Consider the following 15,293-nt stretch of genomic DNA (forward strand, 5'->3'; position numbering starts at 1 on the left):
AACCAGCCCCGCTCCATTGGCTATTCTCATCTTTTGCCATCCCTCCCCCCAGGTTCCAGTGTATCAGGTGAAGCTTCAAAGTTATCTTGATTTGCATTTCTCTCATTAGTTATTTGGAACAGTCTTCCTCTGACTGCTGAGAAATTGTAGCTCCTTTGAAAATTGTTTCTATCTTTCGACCACATCTCTGTGATGGAATGCATTTTGGTATTGGATATCCATTTCTATTTTTCATTCTTTTCCTGGAGATTCTGGACTCTCCCCACTCCCCGCTTAATAAAGCATTCCCTTAGTGCTGATTTGTTTAGCACCAAATCCATAATGTAGGTAGTATCGCCACTTGTATCAGATTGGTGCGGCCTATCTCTGAGTACCGTGAAGATTTCAGTCATTCTTTTTAGGTCCTTTAAGAGGATTTTGTAATTCTGTTTCTACAGATTGTAAGTATGCACTGGTAAATAGGCACAAAGACATTCTGTCATTATTGTGACGGGGGCTTATCTCCCTTATTTCCTCCTGGGTTTTGCTAACCTGCTCATTTCTTAAAGCTATTCATTATCTCAGTTCCTCTTTGGCTAATTTTTAGCGGGGATGGGGGGAGGCTTGCTAACACCCTGTTGGCATCAAATAAGGATTGTTTGGGCCTTTGCTTTTGCTTACACCCTTAAATTCTTTCTCCCCATTTATTGTTATCATGCCAATTAACAGTGAGGAAAGTGGGTGTCCTTATTTGTTGGGAATTGGAGCCATGCTTTCACCAGAATAAGCCCAATCCACCATTTTTCCTGACAGAGATTGGTTTATGCCCTTATTTACAACCACAGTGCCCAGCCTCGAGACTTCCAATAGCATTTCCCACATTTGAAGGGAGATTATGCTTCTGGCTCAACAGCATGTGTGTTCTATCAATCAGTGGCTATTACTAGGTTCATAGGACTTTAGAACTAAAGACACCCCTAAGGGAACATCTAGTCCAACTTGCTCAATTTATAGAGGATGAATTTGAAGCATAGAGTAAGTGACTTGCCCAAGATCACAAAACAAGTTAGTGGCAAAGATGGGATTCAAATCTTTGACTAAATCCAGCCCTCTTCACTGTACCACAACTACAACTCTGTGCGTGCATGTGTGTGTGCGTGTGTGTGTGTGTGTGTGTGTGAGAGAGAGAGAGAGAGAGAGAGAGAGAGGAGTGGGGGGGGGAGATCTGTGAAATGAAGTGGTTTGACCTTAAAAGAGGGTTCCTAATCTTGAAAAATCTGTGAAGCATTGGTCTATGATTTATATACTTTGTTGAGGCCTGATTTCTTTTCTCCCTGAAGCGATTGCACATTCACCCTTTGGAAGGAGGGAGGCTGGATTAATGCACACATTCTCTACGGTCCCTCATTCCATTCCACTACGCCCCCCCCCCCAATTATTGAAAATCTATGGAGGCAGGCATTCTGTTTCCAGGAATTAGAGGGTTGTGATTGTCTCCTGAATTTCCTCAGTAACTTGGAAAGGGAGACGAGTACTTGTCTCTTTTACCTTGTCAGGCTTTGTGAATCCCTGAAACCAGATCTGTTTGTAGCTTTTTGAATTTGCAGCAAAGATCTTTAGTTAGAGGAAGAGGAGAGAGTATGACAAAGTTAGGGTCTCAGTGATTAGAAAAACTACCTGAATTTGAACTTTGAAAATCTTAAAGTTTTCTGGAGATCAGATTTCTTCCCTGCTTGAGCTTAGAAAATGGAAGTGGTAGGAGCTTGGGAAAACTCAAACTAAGTAAGCACCCTTTCCCTCTGGGCCCTTTGTTCTAGATTAATGAACTCAGTCTCCTCTAGAATACGAGTCATTACTGGAATTCTATTTGAGACCCTCTAAAAGTCTTCTCCAACTATACTTAACAATAACAGTGGGGACAGCTGGGTGGTTTAGTGGATTGAGAACCAGGCCTAGAGATGGGAGGTCCCAGGTTTAAATTTGGCCTCAGATACTTCCCAGCTGTATCACCCTGGCCAAGTCACTTGACTCCCATGGCCTATCCCTTACCACTCTTCTACCTTGGAACCAATATATAGTATTGATTCCAAGATGGAAAGTAATGATTTTAATTAAAAACCCAATAACAGTACTTTTTTCTCTAGATTTTGTTGTAAAATATAGGTAATATAAGTATTGATGCCCTCATCTTATAAGTAGTAACATTTCCTTTGCCCTCTTCTCTTTCTCTTTCCTTCTAAAACTATTAGTGGGGGCGGGGGGGAGGCACACAGGCTAGACCTTCCTTAACTCTCTCCTCTCAGATACCTTCTCATTCAACAGATTATAATATAAATCCTTGATTTGATTTATATTTGGTTTCAGTTTCTAACCTCCAATTCCGCACCTGGAGTCCTGGATGAATTGGTGGAACAAAAATACGATGCCGTTCCATTGGCATTTTTATAGCACCTAATATACCGCCATGTGGAATAATATCTGATGTCATGCAGAATCATACAAAGTCTGAGCTAGAAGGGACCTGGGAGATGAGACGGTGCAGGAGGAAGTACAGTCCTCAGACACCTGGTGTGGGTGGGTAGCAGCGTCAGGACTTGAACTCGGGTTTTTTTAATATCCAATTCTCTCATCTTTGCACTATAGCGCTGTTGCCTTTTCAAGAATCTGGTAATGCTTTCAGTGGTGATTCTGCTACCATGACTGCACATGGCCACCCATCCTTGATTTTTTATCCTGTGAGATCTTTTACCATGTTTTCCCACCCATCAGTCCTCCATGGAATATCTACCCCACACGGGTTCTAGGCCCTTCTCTAGGCCTTTTGACATTTTCTGGGCATTAAGGTGATACATGGACTGCCTCTCTCTACTTCCTTTTCTACCATATGTTTCCCTGCTTATATCTTCTCTATCACTTTTTGCATGCAAAGTACAGAGGGCAGTATACCATAGGCTTTAAAAAAAATAACCCTTATTTAATGTCATAGAATCACTACTGTGTATTGGTTCCGAGGTAGAAGAGCAGTAAGGGCTAGGCAATGGGGGTGAAGTGACTTGCCCAGGGTCACACAGTTGGGAAGTGTCTGAGGCCATATTTGAACCCAGGACCTCCCATCTCTAGACCTGACTCTACATCCACTGAGCCACCCAGCTGTCCCCTATACTACAGGCTTTTTATGCCCACCATGAATTCCTCCATTGCCCTTCAGATCACTTGCAATATTGATTGGGGGAAGGCAGATAAATTGAAGTCCCCGTCATTGTGGACTTTAATCATTGAACTTGATGAAAACAGTTGCACATGCAGATAATTAAATACAAAAAAATTTTGAGAGAGCGAATACCTGCACTGGGGCAACATCAACGTCCTGGTCTAGGAGACGGCACTTGAGCTGCTTCTTGAAGGAAGCAGGGATTCTATCAGGGGAGGAGAGTTGCCACATTGCCAGTGTGGGTGACCACTTGCGCAAAGAATCAGGATGTAAAATACCAGCAGCACAAGTACTATTGGAGTGATTTTGGTGATTGCAGTGATATGGATCCTTCCTGTAATCTAAATCTTAATCGATCCATGCCGATCGTGTCCATCCTTTGGCTACTCTTGTTCATGGCCTCCTGGAAGTTCACCACTGGGGGCCTTCTTGCTTTCTTGCTATAATTGATTCCAGTGGAGCACATAAGCAGTCTCTCGGTTTTCCCTTCTCACCATTTGACCTGTTTATATATGCCAGTGAAAACTTTGCCATCTGTTTTTTTATAGCTGTTTGCAAGTAACATTTCTTATTGCATCTCACTTTCGAAGAATCTCTCCGGCTAAGTATCTACCAGTGGGTGTGTGGTGCCTTCTTCAATGGACGCAATGGCTCTTTGCTGCTGCTGCTGTTACCGCCCGCTGCCTCTTGGGATTTTCTGGCCTTCGGGGGCTTTTTTTTGTTCTTGGATTTAGTCGTCTCCAAGTGGCCCTTCAGTGTTTTTGAGGACCCCAGTCAGGATTAGGTGGACATCGATTCTTTTCCTAGCCCATTAAGCGTCTTGCTCCACTCTCCAAAAATCCTTGGGAATTCATTGCATTTCACAGCTGAGCCTTTGAAAAGAATCTGGGAAGTCAGCAGGTCACATGCAGCGGATGGGTCGTAGCTGGGGCCACAGCCACCACTGCGTAAGCTATCCAGCCCTCTATTAGCACAGTTGTTCATTTGAGTCGGTCTGTATTTGCTTCCACTTTGAACATCTCCATTGACTATTCTTAGCCTGTGGTGCTGGGGGCATTCTTTCACAAATACCCTCAAACACAATGACTGTTTGGGGGGGCTACCTTATTGTTAGAGGTAAGATGAATACAGCAGAATAAAAACCACAGGCCAGAAACTCAGACAGAGACTGTGGGTTAATTTCCCTGCTAAATATGGCCCTGAATGCAAGTGAAAATTCCTGCTGTGAATTTGCAGACCTGGGGAGGGGGTGGATTTTTGTTTTGTGCCACTTGAGGGTTGGGGGGGGGAGGGCGGTTGCTGGTGATAGAGCCATGCGCAAATGGCTTGTCCTTTGGGTTTTAGTTTCCTCATCTGAAAAATGGGATAATAATCCTTATACTACCTCCCTCATAGGGTGATTATGAGGGAAATACTTTACAAAACTTGTAGACATCTAGATTTAGAGCTGGGAGACAACTTGGAAGTCAGCCAGTCCAACTGGGTCGTTGTACAGATGAGAAGGGGACTGTTCTAGAGAAGGGGACTGATGTGGCCAAGACGACCTGCTCCTAAGTGACAGAGCTGGGATTTGCACCTTTTCCTCCATCACAATGAGAGGTCTGATCTGTATGATCCCCACCAAAGGCTGCTCCCTATACTTCCTCTTTGGGGTTCCCAAGTTCTCCCTATTTCCATCGCCCTCCAATCTGTGTTTTCAGTTGGTTTGTGGCTTCACTTGGACCAAATAGAACTTTTTCATTCAAGTGTCTCCTTTTAAAAAAGTTACCTCAAGACATATTATTACTTCTTCTATTTCTTCCCCCATTTAAATGCTCTTTTTAGGTTACCTACTCCTTTTAGTCTTTCAGGAAAACTTCTAACCTTGTTACCGCCAAGAAGCTATCTATCATCTAAGATCTCTCCTCTTTCTCAGCCAAACTCCTTGAAAAAGTCATCTCTGCTCCTTACCTCCACTTGCCTCCCTGCTCACTCCTCAACCCTCTGCAAACTGCCTTCCAAACTCATTAATCAACTTGAAACTTCCCTCTCCAAATTTTCCTTTTTCCTTAAGACCATTCAGTTCCTAGACCAGTGATGGTGAACCTTTTAGAGATGGAGTGCTGGGCCCTGTACCCACTCCACCCACCCAGACCAAGTACCGTGCTCCCCCCACAAGACTATATGCTTTTCCCCCCACCAAGTGCCAGGTGTGCCCTGCTCCCCCCTTACCCCACACAGGGGAGAGAAGAAGAGCTCCCATTCTGCTGCTGGGCAGAGGGGCAGGTGAAGTAAGGAATATCCGTGGTGAGTGTAGAGAGGGAGATGGGAGGAGCCCAAGAGCTCCGCTCTGCTCCCCTCCAGCTCTGCTGCCTATGAACCACCCACCTTATTGCTCTCATGGGGCTGCTGGGAAGAGGGGCAGGGAATGTGAAAAAATGTCATCAGGCACAATGGTGGGGGGGAAGGAGCAGCTCTTCCCATGTCCCTCTGCTTTTCTAGTAATGAACTCTGGCCAGGGTGGTAGTCTCATGCCCACAGACAGTGCTCTGTGTGCCATCTTTGGCATACATGCCATAGGTTTGCCATCACTGGCCTAGACCTTATCTAGTAAGTCAGAGCCCCACACCAGGAGCTCCTCATGTTATGGAAACCATAGACCATTCCAACATTTATATATGTGGATGGTGGATGAATCATGAATTCAGGCTTGGGCTAGGGACAGGCTAAATGTAGTGTCATCCCAAAGAAGTCTCTAGTCTGTTTGCTAAAATGCCTTCTTACCTGCATGTTCTCCACACTCCTGAAATATGAAATGACTGTCTCTGATGGTAACTGGTTGTCTTTCCACCTCATATAAGTTCAAAGGTTTCTTCTGAAAAGTAGTTTTCACCAGTGAGTCCCCAGAATTCTTTTACATCCTTGAGTGCATAGGCCAGACTTTCCACTGACTAGTGGCTATGCTAGTGAACCAGCATCTGTATTCTGTTCTTTCCAGGAGATCATCTGAAGATCTGTGCTCGAGGTTACACATGCTGCTCTCAAGCAATGGAGGAGAAGTACCGCCAGCAGAGCAAAGAGGATTTTCGCACTGCTGTTGGAGAGCACTGCAACGCTCTGCAGAACATGTTTGCTTCCCGATATGAAAAATTTGATGGTAAGGATCTACTTTCTTTCTTTCTTTTTTTGAAAATCCTTACCTTCCGTCTTGGAGCCAATACATATTGGCTCCAAGGCAGAAGAGCGGTAAGGGCTAGGCAATGAGGGTTAAGTGACTTGCCCAGGGTCACACAGCTGACAAAGTATCTGAGGCCACATTGGAACCCAGGACCTTCCGTCTCTAGGCCTGGCTCTCAATCCACTGAGCCACCCAGCTGCCCCAAAGATCTACTTTCTTAAGGTAGGGGGAGGTAGGAGATGTTGATAATGGTTGGGATTGGCCCATTGTGTGGGTGAGGTAATAGACATATTTGTGACTGATTGGGCCACTATCATTATGCCATTAGAAAGCTGAATGATCCGTCATTGAGGTTTTCACTGAGAAATGAGATGTCCAAGCTTAATGCAGCTATCACTTGGTAGAATGAGCAGTGGCTTTGGAGTCTTAAAGACCTGACTTTTGGCTGCCTATTCTAGCCCCTTACTAGTGACGTAACCTTGGACAAGTCACTTAAAACTCTCTGGGCCTCAGTTTTCCCATCTGCAAAGTGAAAATGAAAGGCATCATACCAGAAGACTTGTGTTCAAGTCCTACCCCTAACTTATACTGGCTGGGTGACCTTGGGGAAGTCAGTGCCTCTTAACTTCTCAGGGTTCTAGGAAATTTGCCAAGACTTTTAGTTGCAAAGAGGTGTTGGCTTACACTGGAGGAGGAAATTTGGTCATCTGAGAGTTTCCTTTATCTACAAGATCATGTGATCAGTCCCTATTTTGAATTATATTTCATTCCTGCCCTTGCCTTCCTTACTGTCATATACCTCATTTCCGCCCGAGGATTTGAATTTTAAAAGTCCAAAACATGGAATTGTAACTCCTTCGGTTTTATGTTTCCATGTGACTCTACATGGTATAGCTTCCCTGTTCTATACTAGAAGTTTGAAAGCAGAATATGTCTTTGTCCAAAGCTTGATTGCTAAGATTGGCACAAACTAGGTAAGGCCATCTCTTGGGTATTTCTTCCCCAGCTCCTTACCTGAAAATTGGAAGTTGACTTGGGATATGTACTTGTGAAGTGATAGAGTATTAGACTGGGAGTCTAGAAAACCTGGGTTCAGTTACTAATTGACCATGTGACCTTAGGCAAGTCACTTAATCTCTCTAGGTCTCCTGTTCCTCATCTATAAAATGTGGCAGCTGTCTCTATCTAGGATTCCTAAACTTTTTTGTATCATAGACCCCTATGGAAGTCTATTGAAGCCTATGGAAACTTGGTAGAATAATGTTTATAAATGCACAAAATGAAACATAGAGGGTTGCAAATGTAATGAAATAGTTTTATATATATGTGTGTGTGTTTAATACACTTCAGTTTGTGTGATTTGTGGGCAAGTCACATCCTAAAGCCTCTTCCTACCCCAAAGCCATGGACCAATAACTGAAATGGACGCCACTGTTTTTTATTTGCAGGAGTATTGATCTTAGAGACCAGAGATTTGGGTGAGGTTTAAACTAACTTGCCATTTACTACCTTTGTGACTTAGGACCAGTCCCTCCTCTTTTATGGCCCTCAACGGGCTTATCCGTAGAATAGATTCTTTCCAGGTCTACCATTCTTTGATCAAAACTTAGTTGCAGAGTATGGGGAAGCTCGATAGTATTTCTTCAAAACATAAATATCTTAGAGGTCCAAACTTACTGTTAACCAGATGTGTGAAAGATAGAATGATCTAGAGCAGTGATGGTGAACCTTTTAGAGACCAAGTGCCTAAACTGCAACCCTCAGGCAGCATGTGAGTGCCTCCTGCCCCATCCCCTTACCCCAGACAGGGGAGGGAGGAAATGCTCCCATTGGGCTACTGGGCAGGGGGGCAAGTCATGTGAGAAATGCCCTCGGGCACATTTGGAGAAGGCATGCTCTGGAATGTGTGCCATAGGTTTGCCAAAACAGGTCTAGATTATCTGCTTTTCAAAAATGAAATTCATCACTGTTTATTCTGGTGATAATCTTTGTAACTAACATACTTCACAATTGACCTAGATATTTATTTAAAAGTCAGAATTGGTCCAGATATTCCAGCACTGGCTGGGGGAAGAAATAAAGATCAAGAAGACAGGTCTAGGGGCAGCTAGGTCACTTGGTAGATAGAGATCTTGTGTTCAAATCTGGATGTAGACACTTCCTAGCTGTGGAACCTGAGGCAAGTAACTTAACCCCCAATGCCGAGTCCTTATTGCTTTTCGTCCGTGAAAACAATACCTAGTATCTTACCCGGAACATTTCTCTCTCCAGGGCTCAGCTCAACTTCCTTCAGTTCCTTCCTTCCTTCATCAGCTGTCCCTGATATCCCTTGCTCCCAAATGGAAGTGATCTTTTCTCTCCTCAGGTTTCTTGTGGTATCTTGCCTAGTCTCCTGGTCACTTCTGGGACACTACTCATGTGTTTGTCCCCGCACCCCAACCCCCATCCTCATTAGATTTTCAGCCTCTCTGTGTGCAGAAATCAAGTTCTTTTTTATCTCTGTATCCCTTATACCATGTTCATTAACTGTCAAGGGTCTGTGATTTGCTTGGGGCAGGAACCCTCTCAATCATCAGCAGATTGTGAATTGTCTGCAACTTATAATCTTAGCGCCTTCTTGCCTGAGGCATGCAAGGGTTAAATGGCTCCAGTCTCTTCCTTGTCCTGGACGTGTTAAGGCTTGTCAGAGGCCTTCTCAGAATGTGGAGCCCTGATCAGAGAACACAGCACACCACACTGGCCTCTGTGCCCAGAGAAGGGCCTGGGATTCCAAGTGACCAGGGATCCTTATGTCTGTGAAGCCTCCCCTCCCTTGGCCCAAGATCCTCACATCACCACAGGGCCAGAGGGTGTACCCTAAGGAGACAATGTCTCTGAGGGAATCTTCTTGTATAGTGGGTGGCTGGTTTAGGCATTTCTTCCCCTTCTGCCTCCTAGTAGCCTTGTAAGATGGATGCCTTGCACAAAAAAGTTCTATTCATCTTATTTAAAAAACGTTATTGTTGGGGCAGCTCAGTGGACAGAGCCAGGCTTAGAGATGGGAGGTCCTGGGTTCCAATCTGGCCTTAGACACTTCCCAGCTGTGTGACCCTGGGCAAGTCACTTCACCCCCATTGCCTAGCCCTTACCACTCTTCTGCTTCAGAACAGATGCACAGTATTGATTCCAAGGCAGAAGGTCAGGATTTTAAAAACCCATTACTGCCACCCTTCCCCAGTGGGAACCCCCCAAACAAAACAAAAACCCAGAATCCTCCCCGCCTTGAGAAAAGAGGCAAGTTGAGTAAGCTAGACAAATTCATTATTTTGGCCACATCTGCCAGTGTATGGCTCGTTCCACACCTATGGTCCACCACCTCTCTGCCAAGGGGAGGCTCCTTCCACTCTCACAGCCCGACTTCCAGCACACTGCTCTGTTTTTCAAGTCCTGCAGACGAACTGTATCAGTAAGTGCTAACATATGTCCAAGGAAAGGACAGAAAACAGTTTGGTTTGCCCATCCCTTCCGGCCGTCACAGTTGATCAGTGTGTATTCATCAGTTTTTAAACACGTCAGAAAAAAAGGTCATGGAGCTGAGGTTTGTTTCTCCCTGGCTGAAATTAGCAGCAGAGCATGGAAAATCAAGGCAACAAATATGTATATGAAGGCTTTGCAGAGTGCAGATGTGGAGAGAGGTATGGTGGTTTGGGTTATGAAACCAGAACGGGCCTATACTGCAGCTTTTCCCTGAGATGCCGAAATTGTGTGTAGTGAAATGTCAATTTGCCCAGAATCCTTCAGTTGGCCAAGAGTATTTGGGGGCTAGAAGTCAGGGAGAAGCAGAACAGGCAGCCAAAGGTTTTCCCCTAAAGCCCAGTCACCCCTGCAGTGTTGAGGGGCTGAGGATGAGTCCAAGCCTTGCCCAAGAGCACAGAAAAGATCAATAGCTGAAGCCGGTGAGTGGTACACTGAGGGGGAAGGAATGGAAAAAGGTGAGGAGGGCCCCAAACTGAGGAAGCAATGTTAGCCTTCAGGAATGGTCTTTGGCTCCCAACTCTGCCTTTGAAAACGGTGGGATCAGAGATCTAGAGGGAAGTCTGATAGGCATCTAGTCCAACCCTCTCATTTAACAGAGGAGGGAACTAAGGCCAAGAGAGGGCAATTGACTGGTCTAAGGTCATGCAATCTGAGGGTAATTTGGACCCACATTCTCTGACACCAAAGCTTTCTACTGGACTACTTTCCTACCTTCCCGGCTTTGAAGAAGCACCATTGGACTCCATTTGAGGGCGGTGGGATTGGATTCAAGTCTTGCCACTTAATATCTGTGTGACTCTATGAAGCTAGGTTTGCCATAGAACGTGGAGTGTCTGACCTGGAATTAGGAAGTTTAAATCTAACCTCGGACATTTATTAGCTACGTGACACTAGGCAAGTTATTCAGCCTCTGTCTACCTTGGTTTCCTCAACTGCAAAATGGAGATAATAACAGCATCTACCTCCCAAGTTGTGAGGATCAAATGAGTTCATATTTACAAAAAGCACTTCATATGGTTTCTGGTAAACAGTAGGTGCTCACTAATGCCCTTTCCCTTCCTTCTCTAGGCAAGTCATTTCTCTTCCTTGGGCCTCAGTTTTTTCATCTCTTAAACTAGAGCGTGGAAGGAGTGGGGTGACCTACGTGGCCTTTCTGAGGCCCCTTCCAGCTTTAGATCTAGAAGCATATGATCCTTCCCTCCTTGGGAGGAACTGCCAAAGCGTACATTCTCTACACACAGCCTTGGACCCCCCTCCCTGCCTTGATTTGAAGCACCAGATACCGATTTGGGTCATTCCTATATTCTCAGTCATTTGCCTTCTTGAGTCTTGGGAAATCCTCCCAAGGGCACAAAGTCGGCTTGAGTCCACAGCAAGACATCTCTATAGTGGACTCTTTCTGAAATGTCTTAAGAGGCATATAAAGAATTTTATAGTCTGGCGCAAGTTCACAATAACTGAATGGGTCTGGTGAGAGCCCAAATGGCTGTCCTGTCCTGTCCTGTCCTGTCCTGTTAAAGCCTTGTTGTTTCCTGCTGTTTCACAGGCTGCATTAAGTACCTTTGGAGTAGGGGCAATTATGAAGGCTGTAGCTCAGGCAGAGGAAGTAGTCGTGGTGAGAATGGGAGTCAAGTCCCTTGTTATTCATGCGAGCTGCTAAGTGGAAGGGCCAGGACCCTGGTACATGGTCCCCGGTGATGAGAAAAAAAGACAAAAGAACAAACTAAAAGCATATAGCCAACTACCTACATGAGGGACCCAACAACAAAACGAGCTGCAAATTTGGATTAAGAGGACGCGAGTTCAAATCTCATCTTTGAGACTTGGGGGAAGTCACTTCCTCTCCTAGGCCTTTCTAGGTTTTCTTGTCTGTAAAATGAGGGGGCTGGACCAGATAGCTTACAGGCCCCTTACTATTCTCCATTCCTGATTCTTTTCTATGACTTTGAGCAGCTCATTTTCCTTGTCTCTTCTAGCTCAACATCTATAGTTTCATGATTCACTGGTCTCAGGTGGCTGGCATTTCTAGGATTCTTCCCTCCTGGATCTTAGTCAGATTTTGCTAAATTGAGTTTTCTTGTCCCTGCCCAGACGTGGAGGGTGACACGCTATTACATGCTTTCTGGGAACCTCTTGAAGGTGAAAAGTTAATGTGGCATGTAGATCCGTGACCTACATCATTTGGCCAGTCCCCCTATGCCCTTCCTTCAGTTCTCCATAGAGCAGTGAAGCCGTGTATGTGCCCTGGATCTCTTTGGCAGAACCAGGTTTTTAAAGTATTGAATGACTTCCGGTAGTGCCCTCATGCTTTCCACTTGCCTTCCTTCCTCTGTCATCTTTCCCTCTTATCCTTGGTGTTATCATTTATATCCCTCCCCATGCAGGAGTCGTCAGTGATATGCTAAAACCTTGAAGGTTAGGGTTATTATTTTCCCAGTTTTAGAGATTAGAGAACTAGAGCAGCCAGAGATTAAGTAACTTGCCTAGGGTCATTGCGACTAAGTGTCTAAGGCCAAATTTGCACCAGGGGCTTCCTAACCACAGGTAGAAGGCTTTATTGACTGTGCCACCTAGCTTAACTTTGGGACTCTTGTTTCCTTTATGTAGTACCAGATGGTCACTGGGGTCCTTTTGGATGACCATGGACAAATCATTTACCCCTTCCCATGCCTCAGTTTCCTCCTTTAAAATGAGGATTTGGGACTTGAAAGAGTGATTCTTGGTCTACAATCTCAAGATCCTGTCCTTCCTAAAATCTAAAATTGTATGATGTCAACTTTAAAGAAAGGAATCTTCTTCTTCCAGATTTCACTCGGTATGCAGCCCTTTTAGTAAATACTGACACATTTTGTCTTGTCACAAGACACACTCCAACAGACCCCAAGCACACATGTCCAAAGCTCAGTGCACAGGTGGGCACGGATCCTTGGCGCTGCTCTTGATCAGTGTCAGTGAACGTCAGTTCCTCTTCCTGTTGACTGCATCGTCACTGGCGTAGCCACTTGTCATGTCTTCTCTGTTAATTCAGAATAGTCTCCACCATGTTTCTCCCAATGCTTCATAACCTTATGAAGCAGTATTAGCCACACATGTCATCCATTCAAATGCCACAATATCTCCAGCCACTGCAGGGCTGAATATTCAGCTTTTTGTTGTCACAAAAAATGCTGCTCTGAACATTTTGTACAGACAGGGCTTTTCTTCCTTTCGATGACCTCTTTGGGATATGGTCTCATAGTTGGATTTCTGGAGTCAAGGGTTCGAACAAGCTAGGAATGTTTTTTATAAGTTTCGTGGTCTTGATTTGTCCCTCTCTGTTGTATGGTAAGAGGCATTTCACGTTAGCTTTCCACTGAGCATATGCTGGGTGTATGGGGGTGGGGGTGGCGGGGAATGGTGAAGATAGAAGAAAGTCAGGAATGTCTGAGGCCTGACTAGAAGTGGTCAACTTTCTTCTTTGCTCATGTTGCTCGAATTTCCTTTGATTTTCTTGGAAAGCACTATTTCTCGGCTCTACAAATAAATCCCCTTTCCCTTCCACCCAGAGGAAAATCAGAGTGACACAACGAATTCTCTTTCTGGGAGGCCTGATGAAAAGAAAGCATCTTCTAGCCCTTGTCAGGGTAGGCAGAGTAGGGCTCTGAGCCTGCTGGAGAAGTTGGTCCACAAATGTACAAGGGTACCCAGGCATAATCTGAACACATCTGGAGAATCAAGAAAAAATCAGGTTACATGATCTAGTCTTGGGGGAATTTTCCATAGGGACAGTTCAGCTTGGATATGCAGTGGGCCCAAGTGATTTGTTCTTCAAGCTTGCCTCACTCAGGGCCATTCCCTGCAATGAGTCACGGAGCAAACCCAGAATTCTAATATCGTCCTTTCCACATCTTTTTTTCGATGAACAAAATGGGTAGCAATGGGAGTTTTGGAATGTGACAAATTTTGGCTCATTTTATTAGGCGCTATAGTTCCTCATAGCCCAGAGCCCACTGAGAATTCTACCATCACCTTTGGCTTCTTTAGAAGTCATGTCAACAACCGGTAAAGTAGTTGATCTGATTCAAGTAAAACACTTGAGCCTCAAGGAGTGAGAGTCTCAGTTTCCCAACATGTAAAAGTAAGTTAAAAATATTTATGCTACCTATCTCATAGCATTGTTCTGAGAAGAGAGTTTTATGAATCTGAAAGCACATGAGAAGCACGTGGAATTGGTAGAAGTCGTTGGTTCTGTCCATGGCGGCAAAGACAAAGACACTTGGACGACTACTCCAAATTGATCGTCCAAAAGGACTTCTGAACCAATTGGGTCTATTATTGTACCTTCATCTCTCATCCCACTCCCCCCAAAACAAGATTTTTTCAAGATCTGATGGTGCACCCTTGTAATCCCTGCTATTGAGCAAACTTAAACTGCTGGATGACTTGAGCTCCAGAGTTCTGAGTAGTAGTGAGCTAAGCTCATCCATCAAGCAACCAAACTAAGTCTGGCACCAGGATGGTGAGCCACCGCCTCCCCCCAAGAGTATGGGGTCATCTGTCTATCTAAGGACAGACCTGGACCAGGTCAGAAACAGAATGGAGCTGCTGCACTACTGTGCAGCTCAGTGGTGGCTTTGGGCCTGAGAAAAACCCCTGTACTTTCAGGAAGACCCCATCTCAGACCAACACCAATAGAACTGTGACCATATCTTCCTCCTTCACCACAGGAGGACTTGAGAACAAAGATGGAGGCACCTATGATGGGTTTAATTTTAAGTGAATGAAAACTCATCAATCCTCAACAAGTATTTATTAAGTGTTGGCCACCATACTAAAGTCTTCAAGGGCTTAGAGTCTAGTGTTTCTAACAAGTTCTGTATCCATGAGGGGTAGATATTTGGTCGTCTTAGAGGAGAAGGCAGCTGAAGGGGCTCTCTCGGAAACTTCTGTAACTACCTGAATTCTTGTTCCGTGAAGCATCAGGAGATGCATTCTCCTTCATTCCAGAGGCGAGAGCTGGGATCAACAGGGGAAGAATGCAGGGAGACAGATCAGGTAATCATTAGCAGCAATAACAATAACAGGTGACATTTCCAAACCACTTTAAGGGCCCCAAGGGGCTTTTGCAAGCATCCTCATTTGATTTTCCCAGCAACTCAATGAGATAAGTATTACAGGCATGGTTACTTCCATCTTACAGGCCAGGAAAATGGAGACTCGGAGAGCAGAAATGATTGGCCCAGGGTCCCATAGCTTATAAGAGTTGGGTCTACCTGACCTCCAAATCCAGCATTCTTTCCGGTTTCCTTCTCGGTGCTCATTTGCACACCCATTTTTATCCCTAGACTTGGAGTCAGGAAGACCCAATTTCAAATCAGACATCTAATAGATGTGTAATACTAAGTAAGCCATTTATTCCTCAACACTTTGGTTTCCTCATCTATGAATTAA

At 44.8% G+C, this 15,293-nt stretch overlaps 1 protein-coding gene across 1 annotated transcript in view; it reads left to right on the plus strand.

Annotated features, from left to right (window-relative positions):
- The window catches only part of GPC4 (glypican 4), a 136,638-nt gene that overhangs the window by 87,297 nt on the left and 34,048 nt on the right, over nt 1–15,293 (plus strand). The window contains exon 2 of the mRNA XM_007507203.3: nt 6,168–6,326. Within this exon, the coding sequence (XP_007507265.1) occupies nt 6,168–6,326 (159 nt within the window). The remainder of the gene's footprint in view (nt 1–6,167; nt 6,327–15,293) is intronic.

Source organism: Monodelphis domestica, chromosome X (genome assembly GCF_027887165.1).
Source record: "Monodelphis domestica isolate mMonDom1 chromosome X, mMonDom1.pri, whole genome shotgun sequence".
In the NCBI taxonomy this organism is placed as follows: domain Eukaryota; kingdom Metazoa; phylum Chordata; class Mammalia; order Didelphimorphia; family Didelphidae; genus Monodelphis; species Monodelphis domestica.